This window comes from Ahaetulla prasina, chromosome 5, assembly GCF_028640845.1.
Source record: "Ahaetulla prasina isolate Xishuangbanna chromosome 5, ASM2864084v1, whole genome shotgun sequence".
Lineage (NCBI taxonomy): Eukaryota > Metazoa > Chordata > Lepidosauria > Squamata > Colubridae > Ahaetulla > Ahaetulla prasina.
Genome location: NC_080543.1, coordinates 135964055 through 135983633, shown reverse-complemented (window position 1 = coordinate 135983633; position 19579 = coordinate 135964055). Strand labels below are relative to the sequence as shown.

The 19579-nt window shown below is 43.9% G+C and overlaps 1 protein-coding gene across 1 annotated transcript; it reads right to left on the bottom strand.

The window, feature by feature from the left end:
* Positions 1-1626: 1626 nt before the first annotated feature.
* Positions 1627-19332, bottom strand: RGCC (regulator of cell cycle). The gene is made up of 5 exons (XM_058184502.1): positions 19177-19332; positions 16416-16574; positions 4961-5068; positions 4011-4073; positions 1627-2485 (listed from the first exon to the last, which is right to left on the bottom strand). The coding sequence occupies exons 1-5, from the start codon at positions 19214-19216 to the stop codon at positions 2478-2480; spliced, it is 378 nt and encodes a 125-aa protein (XP_058040485.1). The 5' UTR covers positions 19217-19332; the 3' UTR covers positions 1627-2477.
* Positions 19333-19579: the final 247 nt, after the last annotated feature.

The following is a 19579-nucleotide window of genomic DNA, read 5'->3' as shown; positions in this document are numbered from 1 at the left end:
TAGAGGCAGATATTTCTCTCTCTGGCCACAATGAGAATATATCTGCTGAACAAAACTCCGCATTGGCGACACGAAGGGCAACCAGCCAGTAAACACTCATCTCCATTCAGTTGCCCAGACTCCATCCCGCAAGGGATTATGGGCAGAGGTGGTATTCAGTCGGTTCAAACCGGTTCAGGCAAACCAGTAGCGGCGACTGCAGGTTGGGCCTCCCAGACGTAATGCCATCCTATTTAGCCACGTTTTCAAGGAAGGCACACATGCAAGCAAAGCGCATAGAGCTGGGCGCACATGCGGAGGATGCACGCAGCGAGTGTGCGGAAGGATGGGAGCATGCGGAAGGCGCATGCGGCAAACCGGTGATAAGAATATGTGAAACTCCACTGCTGATTATGGGGTTGTTAAAAGAGGATGCTCAGTGGTGGAAAGTGATGGTTATTTTATCTCCCGGCAGAGAAGAGAGTTTCTAACCTTCCAATGGTTGATAAATCCCTATTTTCCCCAGTCAACAAGCCAAGAACTTCCCAGGAGTTGTAATTTTTCTCTCTTCTACCTTACTGGCTGCAACCATGGTCTTAATTTTTGTTTTGTTTTTCGAAGTTTCTGGATAAGAAGTGTGATTTAAAAAAAGAAAGAAAGAAAGAATCTGACGTTGCTTTGAGTTGCTATTTTGAAGAATTCATTTATTGCACAGCAGGAAATATGTACATCCAATAAAAACATTTCCCCACTTCTAGCTATTGTAATTACTATTCACAGCTGCCTTTCGTGCGGGACCCTAAAAAATAATCAGGAAATAAGTTACTACTGGAAAATGTTTTTGAGTTTTCAAGGCTTAGCTTTTATTCAGCCTGCTGTTTCTGGACCAGAAAGGGTTGGAGAGGGTTATTATTTTTATTTATTTCTTTTCTTTTCTTTTTTGCAAACAACCTTGAGTGGTTTGTTTTACTGCTAATATTATTCAAAGGGAAAAGGGAGATATTGCCATGAACGTAATGGTTGAGGCAATAATTGTAGACACTATTAAGCTTCTGTGGCTATTGTGTCCCTCGAGTAAGATACACCAATTATCAGGTAAGGAATCTCATCCCATTGTAGGGACAACACTGCTACATTATTAAACAGAATAAAATTTTCACAAACCTGGCAAGTGCCAAAAATCCAGAACTAAAAGGACGGAATAATCCGGCAATATCTGAAAAAGTCTGTTCCTGATTAGTATTTAGACGGAGACTATTCTAATTAACAGTTTAACAGAGTCGGAAGGGATCTTGTGGGTCATCTAGACCAACCCCCCGCCCCGCCCAAGCAGGAGACCGTAAACCATTTCTGAATTAATGACTATGAGTTTACAGAGGAAAAACTACAACACAAATGCAAAACAGTAAGTAGTTCATAGCCCTTTAAACCAGAGGTCTCTAACCTTGGCAACTTTAAGCCTGGAAGACTTCAACTCCCAGAATACCCCAGCCAGCAAAGCTGGCTGGGGAATTCTGGGAGTTGTAGTCCACCAGGCTTAAAGTTGATAAGGTTGGGGACACCTGCTTTAAACCATGTTTCCCTCTACCAATCATCTCCCTCTCTCTCTTTCAATCAATTAACCATTTATTTGTCTGTCTGTCTGTCTGTCTGTCTGTCTGTCTGTCTGTCTGTCTGTCTGTCTATCTATCTATCTATCTATCTATCTATCTATCTATCTAACTATCTATCTATCATCTCTATCCATCCACCCATCCATCATCTTTTCTTTCAATTAAACATTTATCTGCCTATCCATGTATATCTCCCGCCTGTCTATCATTTTCTCTTTCAATCAGCCATCCATCCAGCATAATTGATCATCCATTTATCAATTCCCTATTAATCAATTAGCCATCTATCCATCTATTTTGTCATCTATTTCTTTATCATCTCTCTCTCTCACTCTGTCTATCCTCCCATGCAATTAAACATCCATCTACCCATCTATGCATTCATTTCTCAGTTATCTCAATTAGCCATCTATTCATCCTATACTATCATCTAGCTACTTATCCCCAATTAATTAGCATCCATCCATCTTTCATCTGTTTGTCCATCAATTCATCTACGCAAACATCCATCCATCCATCCGTTTAATCTCTCTCTCACCCTATTTATATATATTAGATTCCAATTTAGCTTTTATTTGCATACAAAAATATATTATCATGAAAACCTTTCAAAGTTAATGATATAGAATTTCCAATCGTTTTATAAAAGCCCTGTTAAATTGATGTTAAGCTACTTTTCTTTTTTAAAGTCTTTTGAGCGCTTGGGTTATTTGATTCTGTCCGTAGAAAAAATCACAATTACGACGTGTTAAAAGTGTAAGAGGCCGTTGCTGGAAAAATATTGAGACGAGAAGGATTCCTGTGCCTGTCCCATTAGATGGTGGGTTGCAGGTGGAACTCCATCTTATCCTTTTGAAGGCAGATTTTGGGTCAAAACACAGTATTTCACATACCTGTACAAACATCAGATGGAATAAATATTACTGATATGTTTGTGCAGTATAAATACTCTTTCAAGATGCATTTGCAATGCAATTGGAATGATAGATACAAGTTTTTAACACCAAGTGAAATAAATCGGAGCTAAAGTAACTAACCTGAAACAGGTAGCCCTCAACTTACAGCCATTTCATTTAGTGACCGTTCAAAGTTACGACGACAATAGAAAATAGTGACTTATGACTGGGTTTTTTTCACACAATTGCACCCTTGGTTACGCGATTAAAATTCAGACAGTTGGCAACCAACTCATATTTATGACGTTTGCAGTGTCCCAGGGTCATAGGTTATTGAACCTAACCCCAACCCTAACCTTAACCATTTTGTGACCTTCTGACAAGAAAAGTCAATGGCGAAAGCAGATTCACTATCTTGGGACCCGGGTACTTATGAGACCGCCTGCTGTTACCTTATGCCTCCCACCGACCCGTACGCTCACACAGAGAGGGTCTTCTCAGGGTGCCGTCCGCCAATGTCGGCTGGCGGCCCCCAGGAGCAGGGCCTTCTCTGTTGGAGCCCCGACGCTCTGGAATGAACTTCCTCCTGGCTTACGCCAAGTACCTGATCTTCGGACCTTTTGCCGTGAGCTGAAAACACATCTATTTATTCAAGCGGGACTGGCATAATAGTGTTATTAATTTTAAATTGGGTTTTTATTGTCTTAGGGTTTTTTAAATTTTTAAATTTTAATATTGGCCTTTTGTAATTTGCTTAGTTTTAAATCTTGGTTTTAAATTGTATGTATATCAACTTTTTATCTTTGGCTGTACACCGCCCTGAGTCCTTCGGGAGAAGGGCGGTATAAAAATTTTAAAAATTTAAAAAAAAATTAAACTTAACCACTGTGGCAAGAAAGATGGGAAGTTGAGGCAAAACTCACTTAACAACTGTCTTGCTTAGCAACAGAGATTTTGGGCTCAGTTGCGGTCTTAAATTGAGGACTACTTGTATTTGGATTCCCAATGGAAACATTCAGGTCAAACATTAATTCAGCCTGTTCGAATGTATTTCTATGCAACAACTACAGTAGTATTCAGCCAGCAGATGGCAGTGTTTACAAGTTTGGATCTGTGGTATATACTCTTTTGGTCTAAGTAGAGATTCCTGTTTCCTGTTACAGTTGAATAGCTGAGCAGTAAAGCACATGGTGATGGTTCTTGTTTGCTCTGTAGTGCTATATCTAAACATAATTTCTAACACAGCCTTATTTCTTTTGACCTAAACAATATATCCCTATGCATCTAATAAGTCTAAATACATTCCTGTATTCAGCTGCAAAGTCTGATACACACCTGTACAAAGGGCATAGGCTTTGTGTAGTCACAGCGGCCATCTTGACTTTTTTTTTTTGACATTGTCCTGGTGGATTTCCTTTGCGTACAGGGTCATATCTATTCACTGTTTCCTGGGCAGGAATCTATTGGTGTGTACTCTGATCCTTGCCCAGGTATCTATTAGGAATCAAGGCTGATTACTTACTTGCCAAAACTCTATCAAGATCAGCAATAAAGTCTTCTAGTTCTTTGGTGTCTCCAAGTTTTGCTGGGAGAAAAAAGACAATTACAAAACCGATGATGCAATAGAAATGTTGACTTGATGGTTAGTTTTCTAACTCTCCTTACCTTTTGGTAATCTTGTAAAATAAAGAATAATGTTAGGGGAGTCAAACAGATGGATATGTATATATGTATGTATGTATGTATGTATGTATGTATGTATGTATGTATATGTATATGTATGTATGAAAAAGATGATCAGCAAAACAGGTTATCCGCTGACTTGGTCCCTTAATTGGTAACACAAGAAGCTGACCCCTGTTATTCCTGCAATATTACACTTCAATCTTCTGCTATTTCTGAAAATAATGGCACTCAAAAAAATGTGACTTATGACTGGTTTTCACACTTAACAACAGGGGTGGGCTGCCGGGGGTTTGCAGGAGTTCGGGAGAACTTCTAGCTAAGATTCTGTGCAGTTCAGAGAACACCCAAATCCCATTCCTGGCTGGCCCCGCCCACCTCACCCTGCCCCTCCCAGGAGTCCCCATGTGGCCCATTTTGGATGCAGGTAAGTGCAGGGTGCGCGGGGAGGCTCAGGGAGGGTGAAAAACAGGCCTACCGGAAGTTCGGGAAGGCCAGAAATGGGCCGTTTCCTGCCTCCAGAGGGCCTCCAGAGCCTGGGAAAGCCGTTTTTGCCGGAAACTCAAGGAAAGCCTCTGGAGCCTGGGGAGGGCAAAAACTCACGCCCACCATGGTCACGCCCACCCACCAACCGGGCAGAGAACCCCTTGCTAAAAATTTTGAACTCCCGCCCCCCCCCCCACTTAACAACCATCGTATCCTCCCCTCGATCACGTTCGGCCGATCGTGATTCTCATACTGGATAATTTTTTTATTTTTATTTTTTAAAAATGACCTTTCAAACTATACCTTTTCGAGAGGCGATTATGGGAGAAGAACCAGAAGGACTGGATGGAGGAGAGGAATGTAACTTTTCATCGCTAAAGCTCAGGCTGTGTCCACACAGGGAGTCGGCACCTGGAACAAAGTTGCCGGCTTAGAGTTAGACAGCAAATCTGGAACAAGGGTTGACCAGCCTTATTCGCACCAAAAGACATGCGTGTGCGCACACAGACACACAGACACACAGACTTTATAAGGCCTTGGTAAGGCCACACTTGGCATATTTGCATCCAGTTTTGGTCGCCACGATGTAAAAAAGATGTTGAGACTCTGGAAAGAATGCAGAGAAGAGCAACAAAGAGGATTAGGGAACTGGAGGCTAAAACATATGAAGAACGGTTGCAGGAACTGGGTATGTCTAGTTTAATGAAAAGAAGGACTAGGGGAGACATGATAGCAGTCTTCCAATATCTCTGGGGCTGCCACAAAGAAGAGGGAGTCAAGCTATTCTCCAAAGCACCTGAGAGTAGAACAAGAAGCAATGGGTGGAAACTGGTCAAAGAAAGAAGCAACCTAGAACTAAGGAGAAATTTCCTGACAATTAGAACAATTAACCAGTGGAACAACTTGCCTGCAGAAGCTGTGAATGCTCCAACACTGGAGGTTTTTAAGAAGAGATTAGATAGCCATTTGTCTGAAATGGTGTAGGGTTTCCTGCCTGGGCAGGGGGTTGGACTAGAAGACCTCCAAGGTCCCTTCCAACCCTGTTATTCTATTCTATTCACACGATGTTGATAATTGGGGATAGTGTCTGTCAAGCAACATTGAGTAGCACCTGCAACAAGAAGAGTGAGCAAATCCATCACTCCACCAGCTCCACCCAACAATGCCAAGAAAGCAATTCCACAACTGTTCCAGATGTTGCTAAACAAGTTGGCTGGAAGAACTGCAAACTCTAATTCAGTGTCTTTTGACTTCCTCGTCTCAGGATTTAAGCCCCACTTGCAATTTCAGTCCCTTACGACCATCACAAAGCCATCTAAATCAGAGGTCTCCAACCTTGGCAACTTTAAGCCTGGAGGACTTCAACTCCCAGAATTCCCCAGATGGCACGGCTAGTGGGGGAATTCTAGGAGTTGAAGCTCACAAGCCTTAAAGGTTGCCAACTTTGGAGAATCAAATGTTTGAAATTTCTGTGGTTAGCTAGTTCCTAGACTTTTATTTCTTCAGGAAATGATATAGGGTTTCCTGCCTAAGCAGGGGGTTGGACTAGAAGACCTCCAAGGTCCCTTCCAACTCTGTGATTCTATATTCTATCCTATATTCTAAGAAGAGGAGACTTGGAGCCGGGTGATCTCCTGAAGCGTCAGCAGGTGGCTTAGTAGACCTTAGAAGATATACAAAAACCACCAGTGTTATATATGCACCGAAGCGTGTAGAGTAGACGATCCTTCATTCCACTGCTCAAGTGTGTTTGTTTGTTTGTTTGATGATGGTTTGTTCGTTTGCTCCCATCCTCAAAGGGCTTTGAACGAGTCTGGTGGGCTTCCCTAGAAGTGTCCAAGTTGGAGGCCAGAGAATCCATTGTGGAAGAAGCTTTAATTTCAGCTTTTGCAAAGTGGATTCGGCGGTTACACGGCCCTTTCCAATTTACTGACTCTTGTGTTTCCAGCCTCTTTGGGGCTGAGGCAAAAACCTCCTTAATGAAGGGTTTGGAGTAGGAAAAAGTTGGAGGTTTCCCTTGGCAAGTGAAATAATTCATGCTTAGCTCCAGTTATTTCTGTTCCCGAGTTCAGCGAAACCTCAAACGCTCCGCTTAAATATAGCCCGTGGTTCTAAGCAACACTTAACCGTTGCTACAAAACCATGTCGGGGAAAAAAGAAAGCTAAAGAAGAGATACTACTCAGGCTGTGATGGTGAACCTTTTTGCCATTGGGTGCCAAAAGTGGGGGTCGCGGGGGGGGTTCATGCATGCACGTGCCCACACCCATAATTCAATACGCCCCGCCCCCCACGGATGTGTGCACGACACCCCCCCCCCGTTTGACCCCCACTTTTAACACGTGATGGCACAGTGGGCCCAATAGGCCCGTTTTTCACCCTCCCCAGGCTCCTAGAAAGTCTCTGGACTTCCCTACCCCTCAGAGGCTGGAAACAGCCCGTATCCTGACTTCCGGTGGGCCCAGAAGGCCCAAAAATCAGCTGGCCAACATGCGCATGCCTGCTGGAGCTGAGTTAGGGCAACGCTCGCGTGCCCACAGATATGGTTCCGTGTGCCACCGCGTGCCACCTGTATCATGGTACTAGCACTTCTTCCCTCCCCCCCTAGGAGAAAACCATTTTAGAAGAGGTTTTTTTCCTTCCCTTTTACACCCTTGTTGGTGTAAAGTGTGTGTGTGGTAGGGCCCCGGTCCTGCAATTAGCGGTTTCCACTTTACGCAGCTATTGGACAGGACAAGTGTCCGGCTCAGAAAATGTGGGTCTTCTTGAGTCATTAGAGCCATCTGCCCAAAGTATGGGGGAGTGAGAAGGATGAGGCTACTACAGGCAAAAGAGGATTTTGCTCCCCAAAATAAGCAGAGACGGATGGTTTATATAAGCAGTTAATTGTCATCTCTTTGGGGCAGGCCAAATCAGGAACCGTAGTTTATAGTTGTGGGGTACCAAGAAAGCTTGCAAATTTCAATCAAAATGAAGCAATCTTGAGTTCTTCTTCTCTCCCTTTCTTCTCTGTTCTGTCTTTTCCTTCCTTCTTTTCTCCCCTTTCCTTTTCTGCCTCGCTCCCTTTCTTTCTTCTCTTTTCTGTCTTTTCCTCCCGTCCCTCTCCATCCCTCTCTCCATTCCTTTCTTTTCTCTTTTCTGTCTTTTCCTCCCGTCCCTCTCCATCCCTCTCTCCATCCCTTTCTTGTTTCTCTTTTCCGTCTTTTCCTTCCTTCTTTCCTCCCTCCCTCCCTTCCCTTTTTTGTCTTCCTTCTTTCCTTCTTTCCTTCCATCTCTCTTCTGTCTTTTCCTCCCTGTCTCTCTTCCCTATCTCTTTTCCTTCATCCTTCCCTCCCTCCCCTTCTTCTCTTTTCCTTCCTCTGTTCCCTTTTCTGTCTTTTCCTTCCTTCCTTTCTCCCTTTCCATTTCTGTCTTTTGTTTCCTCCCTCCCCTTTTCTGTCTTCCTCCTTTCCTTCCTTCCTTCCTCCCTCCCTCCCTCCCATCTCTCTTCTTTCTTTTCCTCCCTGTCTCCCTTCCCTATCTCTTTTCTTTTGTCCCTCCTCCTCCCTCCTCCTCCCATCTCTCTTCTTTCTTTTCCTCCCTGTCTCCCTTCCCTATCTCTTTTCTTTTGTCCCTCCCTCCCTCCCTCCCTCCCTTTCCTTCCTTCTCTTTTCTCTTTTCCTTCCTCCATTCCCTTTTCTTTCTTTTCCTTTCTTCCTTTCTTCCTTTCTTCCTTCCTTCCTTAGGGTTAATCTGGTGTTTCCATCACTACTCTTGAAATATTACTTCTCCATGTTCCTCTACATTAACCAATTAATTATGTTCTAGCTGTTTTTTCCACTGACTATAGACAAATCTTTGTGTTTAAAACAAAAAAACAAAAAAAAAACCAAGCGGTCATTTGACTGGTTTCCTTTCCTTATTTAACTTAAGCATGAAATTAGAATGTTGGCTGTTTTATTTGGCCTTTTCACAGTCGGTCAGTAGGAGAAAAATCTCCCGATTCTTTCTCTATCAGTGAAAAGTTGCTGAATTGGGACATTCTTCCTCTGTAGGAGGACTTGCATTTTTTATCTGTACTAAAATGTTCCTAAAGTGATCTGGGAGTGATCTCATTCATTAGCTAAAAGGCAGCTTGTTTTGCACCAAGCGGTTAAGCTCCATGCATCACTTTGGTTCATTCCCTAAATTTATATGGGCCAAAGATGACCCTTTCCTCCTCCCTTTACAATAAGTGGAAGTTCAGCGTCTTCTAGGCTACAGAGCCCCACCACCCAGGAGGAGCAGAGACCTTCCAATGTAAAAGGAGGCATAGTTACCACTCATAACCTCAGATAAGATGCTGACATTCTAGAAAGATGTTGAGACTTCGGAAAAAAATGCAGAGAAGAGCAACAAAGATGATTAGGGGACCGGAGGATAAAATGTCAAGTCTAATGAAAAGAAGGATTAGGGAAGACATGATAGCAGTCTTCCAATATCTCAGGGGCGGCCACAAAGAAGAGGGAGTCAAGCTATTCTCCAAAGCACCTTAAAGCAGGACAAGAAGCAATGGGTGGAAACTCATCAAGGAGAGAAGCAACCTAGAACTAAGGAGAAATTTCCTGACAGTTAGAACAATTAGTAAGTGGAACAACTTGCCTGCAGAAGTTGTGAATGCTCCAACACTGGAAGTTTTTAAGAAGGTGTTGGATAACCATTTGTCTGAAATGATGTAGGGTTTTCTGCCTGGGCAGGGGGTTGGACTAGAAGACCTCTAAGGTCCCTTCCAACTCTTATTTTGTATTTTGCATATGAAGAACGGTTGCAGGAACTGGGTATGTCTAGTTTAATGAAAAGAAGGACTAGGGGTGACATAATAGCAGTGTTCCAATATCTCAGGGGTTGCCACAAAGAAGAGGGAGTCAAACTACTCTCCAAAGCACCTGAAGGCAGGATAAGAAGCAGTGGATGGAAACCAATCAAGGAGAGAAGCAACTTAGAACTAAGGTGAAATTTCCTGACAGTTAGAACAATTAATCAGTGAAACAACTTGCCTGCAGAAGTTGTGAATGCTCCAACACTGGAAATTTTTAAGAAAATGTTGGACAACCATTTGTCTGAAGTGGTGTAGAGTTTCCTGCCTAGGCGGTGGGTTGGGCTAGAAGACCTCCAAGGTCCCTTCCAACTCTGTTACTCTTTGTTTCGCAACGATTTCCCCCTGACTGCCCTCATCCACTGCAGCGTGCTGTTGGTTACTCTCATACTACTACTGGTAGCAGGGGAAAAGATAATAAGCCACGTGCTGGCTGAGGGTTTTGATGCCTTGTGCATATGCAACCCAGGAAGGCTGGTGTGAATCTGCAAGCCGTTGTCGTTGTCGTTGGGCGGAAATGAAAGGGGAGGATGTGTGTTCTTCCTTCAAATAAAAATTGTTTACAGACAAAACATCGCCCGAGCAGCCTCCTCCTTTGCTGCCACGGATGGGTTTTTACCACCCCGCCTCCTCCCGGCCTGGTTTCTCCCACACTGACATTTTGCAAAAAAACAAGAATCAAAAACACACACACACACACAAAACCCATGTTGCCAAGGAAACCGGGCGATCTCATGAAATTGGTACTACCCCTTCAACTCAAGATGTGGGAGGGAAAGGACACGGGTGCCAAGGAAGGGTTTAAGTGGGAGATCGGATGCCCAGCTGCAGATCTAACACGGGGAGGTTGCAAAACGATTGCGAAGGGCAAAACCGACGTGTTACGGTTCTTTGTAGAATAAAGAGCCTTTATTCCAAAGGGGGAAAAAAAATATCCCCATTTCCCCCCCCCCTCAGCTTTCACTACAAAGGTTACCATTTGTAGGATGGGGTGTGTGTGAAAAAAAAGAGAGAGATATCTTGCCATTTTATTTTCCCATTCTGGAAAGCAAAATTAGAAAAAAGAAAGCGAAGCTCAGCAGCCTGCGGCACCCGTGTGAGCGATTCGATGCGTGTTTCTTTTCCGTCCAAATTGATGGGAGGACAAGCTATTCTCAGCCCAACGGCCTTCTGCTTCCAGGCACCCTGCAATTATTCCGTCTCCAGAGGAGGCCTCCTCAATCTGTGGTCTGTGGACCACCGAAGGCCAGCCACGAGGAGTGGAAGCAGCCCCTGTCTCTTCAACTATATGGATTACTGGCGGGGCCCGATTTGCTCCACGGATTAGGATTCAAACAGCAGCATGAAGTTTTACAACCCAGAGGTCGGCTCCGAGTGAAGTGGGGCCGTAATTGATGGTGAGCCTACGCTAAGTAGAACTGACACCTCGCATAAGCCGTCTGAAAAAGTGTGCGGAGAAAATACGTAGATAAATATCTACGCTATTAGAGGGCTAGAGGTCAATCGATCAATCAGAATAGAGCTGGAAGGGACCTTGGAGGTCTTCCAGTCCAACCCGCTACTCAAGCAGGAGATTCTCTACCATTCCAGGCAAGTGGCTGACAGTCTCTTCTTAAAAGCCTCCAGCGATGGAGCACCCACAACTTCTGGTGGCAAGCTGTTCCACTGGTTCATTGTCCTTACTATCAGGAAATTTCTCCTTAATTCCAGGTTGCTTCTCTCCTTGATTAGTTCCAATTTGTTGTTTCTTATCCTGCCTTCTGGTGCTTTGGAAAATAAGTTGATCCTTTCTTCTTTGTAGCAGCCCCTCAAATATTGGAACACTGCTATCATGTCAGCCCTAATCCAACTTTTCTTTAGACTAGCCATATCCAATTCTTGCAACAGTTCTTCATAAGACCCCCATCCCATTAAAGACCTTGGAGTTTTCATGTCAATTGATCTAAGTGCCAAAGCCCACTGCAAATACATAGCAAAAAAGGCTCTAAGAGTTGTAAACCTAATCTTGCGTAGCTTCTTTTCCAAAAACACCACACTACTAACCAGAGCATATAAAACATTTGCTAGACCAATTCTAGAATACAGCTCACCTGTTTGGAACCCTCACCATATCTCTGACATCAATACAATTGAACGTGTCCAGAAATATTTTACAAGAAGAGTTCTCCATTCCTCTGTAAACAACAAAATACCTTATCCCACCAGACTTGAAATCCTGGGCTTGGAAAACTTGGAACTCCGTCGCCTTCGACAAGACCTAAGTTTAACTCATAGAATCATCTATTGTAATGTCCTTCCTGTCAAAGACTACTTCAGCTTTAATTGCAATAATACAAGAGCAACCAATAGATTTAAACTTAATGTCAACCGCTTTAATCTAGATTGCAGAAAATATGACTTCTGTAACAGAATCATCAGTGCTTGGAATACTTTACCTGACTCTGTGGTCTCTTCCCATAATCCTAAAAGCTTTAACCAAAAACTTTCTACTATTGACCTCACCCCATTCCTAAGAGGACCATAAGGGGCGTGCATAAGCGCACAAACGTGCCTACCGTTCCTGTCCTATTGTTTTTCTTTTCTTCTATACCTTTATATACTATATAACCTTTCTGTATGATAGTTACATATATTGTTGTGACTAAATAAATAAATAAATAAATAAATAAATAAATAAAATAAAATAAAAAGTTTTAGTCTCTTAAATCAGGGGTCTCCAACCTTGGCAACTTTAAGACTTGTGGACTTCAACTCCCAGAATTCTTCAGCCAGCAAAGCTGAGGAATTCTGGGAGTTGAAGTCCACAAGTCTTAAAGTTGCCAAGGTTGGAGACCCCTGTCTTAAATCATCTTCGTTGCTCTTCTCTGCACTTTTTCCAAAATCTCAACATCCTTTTTTTTGTAATGTGGTGACCAAAACTGGATGCATGGATTCCAGGTGTTGCCTTACTAAAGCTTTATAAAGCGGTACTAATACTTCACATGATTTTGATTCTGTGCCTTTGTTTATACAACCAAGGATTGTATTAGCATTTTTTGTTGGTACCGCACACAGCTGGCTCATCGTTCACCAGGTTTAAAAAATGTAAGTAAATAAATAGAAGAACTGATAAGGCGAATGAGCAAGGCACTGACTCATTATCAATGGTGGGAAGAGGTTATTTTGCTTCCTTTCCACAGTGAAAAAGATAAACGTTACTGCTTGTAGGAAAATGTAAACTCCCTGGTGAGATTGTCTGCTGGGATCATCATGGGCCTTTACTCGAGTTGTTGGCCATAACTGGAGTCTGTTTTGACATCCCAATCTGATTTACAACTAGGATTCTTCTCCGTTTTTTGCAATAACCACTGCAAGTTGGTTAAAATGCTTCTAGTCAGATTTGGAAGGGACCTTGGAGGTCTTCTAGTCCAATCTTCTAGTCAACCAGGAGATCCCCATACCCATTTGGGCAAATGGCTGTCCAGACTCTTCTTAAAAGCCTCCATGATGGAGCACCCACAAAACAAGTCAGATTTGAAGGACTGAAAACATGACTCTATCAGTGGTCGGTTTCGTATTTTGTTACTACCAGTTCACCCTGCCTGTGCGTGCTCGCTTTGCTTGTGCCCGTGCCCAGTTCGAGCCCTCACCTGCCTTCCACACATGCGCCCGGCCTTCTGTGCAGATGCTTTGTTCGCGCATGGGCCTTCTGAGTATGTGCCCGGCCTAAAAAAACGTGCCTAAATGGGCCGGCAAAGAACCCAGATGGGTATACAGGCCCACCTGCAATTTCTGCTACCGGTTCGTTCGAACCGGCTGAATGCCATCTCTGCACTCTTATCAATGCCAGAAGAAGCCTCAATCTGACTTCTGGGCAAAACATTAAAAGGATGGAAAAAACCATTTATAATTTTAAAAGTCCCCTGCAGAACAATGAAGTTGATTAAAGCTAGAAAACTTGGGCAGTCACTCAACAAATACATCCTTCTGAAGCAGAGGTCTTCAACCTTGGCAACTTTAAGACTTGTGGACTTCAACTCCCAGAATACCCCAGCCAGCAAAGCAAGGTTGGAGGAGACCCCTGTTCTGAAAGACACCAGATTTCACGGCGTAGATTATAAAATCAGCACGAGAAATATTCTTCCCATCCGCACCCTGGGCATTTATGAACACATATTTATGCACACACAAAGCTGGCAGGTAGAAGAACTCTGCCGCCTTCGACATGACCTGAGCTTAACTCATAGAATCATCTGTTACAATGGCCTTCCTGTTGAAGACTACTTCAGCTTCAATTGCAACAATACAAGAGCAAACAATAGATTTAAACTCCAATGTGAACCGCTCCAATCTTGACTGCAGAAAATATGACTTCAGTAACAGAGTTCTTAATGCTTGGAATGCACTACCTGACTCTGTGGTCTCTTCCCAAAATCCCCAAAGCTTTAACCAAAGACTATCTACTATTGACCTCACCCCATTCCTAAGAGGTCTGTAAGGGGCGTGCATAAGAGCATCAACGTGCCTACCGTTCCTGTCCTATTGTCCTGTCCTGAACTTAAAACCTAATTTCGTCTTGCTGGACTCACTTAAATTTTATATTTTAAATTGATTTATGGGTTTTTAAATTTTTTAGTAAATTTTAGAGGGAATATTTTTATCTATAAGTAGCCAAATTAAATAGGTTTTTTAAGGGTTGTTTTTAGTTTTGTATTGTTGTTTTCTTTCTGTATTTTATATGTGGCTGTACACCGCCCTGAGTCCTTCGGGAGAAGGGCGGTTTATAAATAAAATTATTATTATTATTATTATTATTATTATTATTATTATTATTATTATTATTATTATTATTATTATTATTATTATTATTATTATTATTATTGTTTCCTTTCGTTATATCCAATTAATATAGTTATTTCATGGTTATGCTTATATCCATGCTTATATATTGTATAGTTATTTCTTGTTTATGCTTATATATACTGTTGTGACAAATAAATAAAATAAAAAATAAAATAAAAGAATACCCCAGCCAGCAAAGCTGGCTGAGGAATTCTGGGAGTTGAAGTCCACAAGTCTTAAAGTTGCCAAGGTTGGAGACCCCTGTTCTGAAAGACACCAGATTGTTTATTATTATTATTATTATTATTATTATTATTATTATTATTATTATTATTATTATTATTATTATTATTATTATTATTTGCATTATATCCCGCCCTTCTCCGAAGACTCAGGGCGGCTTACAATGTGTCAAGCAATAGTCTTCATCCATTTGTATATTATATACAAAGTCAACTTATTGTCCCCAACAATCTGGGTCCTCATTTTACCTACCTTATAAAGGATGGAAGGCTGAGTCAACCTTGGGCCTGGTGGGACTTGAACCTGCAGTAATTGCAAGCAGCTGTGTTAATAACAGACTGTCTTACCAGTCTGAGCCACAGAGGCCCATTTCACGGCGTAGGTCATAAAATCAGCACGAGGAATATTCTTCCCGTCCGCACCCTGGGCATTTATGCACACACACACAAAGCTGGCAGGTAGAAGAATTTAAAAACAGAAAAATGTTCCTTTTCTGACATCAAGCTGTATAAACAATCGACCTGATCAAGACCATCGGTGGTAGCCTCAGGGGGATAAAAACGCCTTAGCAACACTCTTAGCGGTGCTGAAACAGCCATCAGACCCTCCAAACCAAGGTTCAGATTGCAGATCTCTCCTGACCAAGTTACAATCACAAAACGGGCGTTCGGATTAAAGGTGGGTGGAGAAGAGAGAGATTAAAAAGGTGGAAAAGGAGCAGGCGGAGGCAGAATAAATAGCAAGTAAGTGAATAAAAGTTAGTAAACAAATAGAGGCAAGGGAAGGCAGCCAACGAGCCGAGATGAGAGTTTGGCCCCCTATCAAAACGCAGGTAGTCCTCGACTTACGGCCACAACTGAGCCCAGCATTTCTGTCGCTAAGTGAAACAGGTGTTCAGTGAATTTTGCCCCGTGTTGTCACCTCTTTTGCCACCGTTATTAAGTGAATCACTGCAGTTGTTGAGTCAGTAACCCGGTCGTTGAGTGAATCTGGCTTCCCCGTTGATTTCGCTTGTCAGAAGGTCGCAAAACGGGGATCACGTGACCCAGGGAACAATGCAACCGTCATAAGTACATGCCAGTTGCCAAGCATTTGAATTTTGATCCTGTGACCCTGGGGAGGCTGCAAAGGACGTCACTGAGAAATACAGCCGTGAGTCCCTTTTTTCAGTCCTGTTGTAACTTTGAATGGTCACTAAATGAACTGTTGTAAGCCAAGGAACTGCCTAAATAATCAAATTAGCTCTTTCTAGCATTTCAGCTGCAGAATATGAATGTGTGCAGCGGAAACCACGGGAATTTTTTTTAAAAAAAACTAAAGATGGTGATTGGAAGTGCACGATCAAAAGCCCGCCCCTTTTTAGAGGAGGAGCAACTCACGTTAAAAAGGGGGGGGCCTTCATTCATAGGACTGAGGCCACCATCCTTTTTCTCTCTCTAATCCCCTCCTGTCCAATAATCATCTCTTTTTAACAACCCCATAATCCCTTGCGGGGTGGAGTCTGGACAACTGAATGGAGCTAGCAGATTGTTTTAATGGCCAGATGCCCTTCCTGTCGCCAGTGCGGAGTTTTGTTCAGCAGATAAATTCTCAGTGTGCCCAGAGAGAGAGAAATATCTGCCTCTACCTAGGATCGAACTCCTAATTGTGAGGCGAGAGTTCCACCTCTAGGCCACCACCCAGACACCCTGTCCAATAATGCAGTACTATAATAGATTACGATCCTAACCGCAATCGTAATTCGAGGACTACCTAACCTGGAGATTTATTTTTGATGCTTGGCTTTTGCCCGGTGACGCCCGTGTAAGATGTAGTTGTGCCGCAAAAAGAGAAAGACAGAAAAGAAAATGGAGCTTTCTTACTCTCAGAGTCGCTGATGCTGGTACTGCTCCGTCTCTTCATCTTCTCCAGATGTTCCTCATATTGGAAGTGCCTCTCCTTTATGGGAGAAGAGAAGTCCTCTATCACCGCGTCAAACTCGCACAGGACGTCGGCCAGTTCTCCACCGTCTTCTAACAAATCTGCCAAACCAGAACGCAGAAGCATTTTCATCCTATCATCGCTTGCCTACAGCTGAGATAGTAACAGAATGACAGACCTTGGAAGGGACCTTGGAGGTCTTCTAGTCCAACCCCTGCTCAAGCAGGAAATCCTATACTGTTTCAGACAAATGGTTCTCCAATCACTTCTTAAAAGCTTCCAGCGATGGAGAACCTAGAACTTCTGAAGGCAAGATGTTCCATTGGTTAAGGTGGAAATTTCTCCTCCGTTCTAGGTTGGTTCTCTCCTTGATTAGCTTCCATCCATGGCTTCTTGTCCTCCTTTGGAAAATAGGTGGGCTCCACGTTGAACATCTCTTATCTCCCCTAAGGTCCTCCAGGACTAAGAGAAACAGAGAAGCTAATCAAGGAGAGAAGGTTCTCTCCTTGATTAGCTTCCATCCATGGCTTCTTGTCCTCCTTTGGAGAATAGGTGGGCTCCACGTTGAACATCTCTTATCTCCCCTAAGGTCCTCCAGGACTAAGAGAAACTAAGAGAAGCTAATCAAGGAGAGAAGGTTCTCTCCTTGATTAGCTTCTATTCATGGCTTCTTGTCCTCCTTTGGAGAATAGGTGGGCTCCACGTTGAACATCTCTTATCTCCCCTAAGGTCCTCCAGGACTAAGAGAAACTAAGAGAAGCTAATCAAGGAGAGAACCTTCTCTCCTTGATTAGCTTCCATCCATGGCTTCTTGTCCTCCTTTGGAGAATAGGTGGGCTCCACGTTGAACATCTCTTATCTCCCCTAAGGTCCTCCAGGACTAAGAGAAACAGGCTTCCAAGCAAAAGACATCTTCCTTGTTTAATATGGGAGGACAGCCCTCCATGTACGATGGCCAAGACTGAGGAAGAATCTGGTCACACTTTTTCAAAAGGGGAAAGAAGATCACGCTAGGGCTTTCTTTGCCAAACCCGTGTTACTATTCTCCTTACGGGAACCAGAAAATGGACTTTTTGGGTTTGGTTATGCACGGTTTCAGGGAGACCCACCAGGTTACTTCAACCTGGACTTCCTCTCCAGGAGAAATGGCTCAGGTGATGTCATCTGAAATTGTGGGTGCTCCATCGCTGGATGTTTTTAAGAAGAGTCTAGACTATCTGAAATTGTATAGGTTCTCCTGCCTGACCCACAAAGTCCAGGTTGCCTCTTGAAAAAGGAGATCTTCAGAATAACAGAGTTGGAAGGGACCTTGGAGGTCTTCTAGTCTAACCCCCTGATCAAGCAGGAGACCTTTCTCTCCTCAGAATAACAGAGTTAGAAGGAGCCTTGGAGGTCTTCTAGTCAACCCCCCTGCTCAGGAAACCTGCTGTCCCACTGCTCAGGAGCCACTGTGCCATTCCAGACCAATGGTTGTCTAATCTTTTCTTTAAAAACTTCCAGCGTTGGGGCTCCTACAACTTCTGGAGGCAACTCTTCCTCTCAGATGTTCAGGGTGGGTTACGCAGCCATGGAGAACAAACAACTATTGTTTGTTCTACTATTAATCTTCTCATCGTTCCCATCACCAATCTCTTTCCACTTATGACTGTATGACTGTAACTTTGTTGCTGGTAATCCTGATGATAGAATAGAATAGAATAGAATTTTTATTGGCCAAGTGTGATTGGACACACAAGGAATTTGTCTTGGTGCAGATGCTCTCAGTGTACATAAAAGAAAAGATACGTTCATTGTTTCCTGATTGCTTATTTGTACCCTATGCTTATCATTAAGTGTTGTATCATTAAGTGTTAAACTTGTATCCTATGACTTTCATTGAGTGCTGTACCTTATGATTCTTGATGAAGGTATCTTTTCTTTTATGAGAGCATACGCTGAGAGCATCTGCACCAAGACAAATTCCTTGTGTGTCCAATCACGCTTGGCCAATAAAAAAAAATTCTATTCTATTCTATCAAAGCCAAGATCTAAGGCGAAGGTAGTGCCTTCTGAGCCTACAAACGGAAGACCAACCCTTTGGCGACTGGGCGGCTCAAGGCAATTGAGTGAACCCCCCAAAAGGAGACCTTGCCAGTCTCCAGATGAAGCACCTTGGGCAAAAGCCCACCCCCCACCCACCCACGTTCCCACCACCCACTGAAAGACCTTTAACTGGCTTCTCCACAGCCCAGAACTTGGGTCGGTGAAGGATCTACACGTGTTGAGTCTGCAGCCCCCTCCAGCTCCTTAAGGGGCAGGGGGAAGGTTGGGGGCTCAGCGTAACGTGAGAATGCAGCCTAAAAGAAAGACTTAAGAGAGGAGGGTCTCCTGCCCTGCCGCTTTGGTCTTCCTCCCCCGGCCACCCCTTTGTCTCCAGAGAGGGGACGAGCAAAGTGGGGAGAAGTCCGGAGGTCCCCATCCTGCGCCCTACGAGAGAGAGAGAGAGAGAGAGAGAGAGAGACGGAGGGGGGGAGAGAGGGGGGGAGAGAAAGGGAGGGGAGAGAGAGAGGGAAGGAGAGAGAGGGAGAAAGAGAGGGAGGGGGAGAGAGAGGGAGAAAGAGAGAGCCTACTGGCCGGGATTGCCAACCGTCCCCCGAGCGTCTTCTCGTCTTTTAAGCTGGCAGGAGCGCGACCCTCCTAGTCCCGGAGCATCCCCCGACTCACCTTGGCCCCCGGGGGTCTTCTGCGCTTTGAAAGGCTTCATGGCATCGGCGGCCGAGCTGGAGAGCCGGGCAGGAGGCGAGAGCGCTGCGCCGCCGTCCGGTGCCAGCAGCAACCGCTGCCTTTGCCTGCTGTCACCGCCTAGAAAGAGGAGGAGGAGGAGGAGGAGGAGGAGGAAAAAGAAGAAGAAAAAGAAGAGGAGGAGGAGAGAGGAGGGAGGAGGAGGAGGAGGGAGAAGGAGGAGGAAAAAAGAAAAGAGGGGGAGGAAAAGGTAAAAGTAGAGGAGGAGGACGAGGAGGAGGAGGAGAAGGAGGAGGAAAAGAAAGGAGGAGGAGGACGAGGAGAAGGAGAAGGAGGAAGAAGAAAAGAAGAAAGGAGGAGGAGGAAAAAGAAAGGAGGGGAGGAA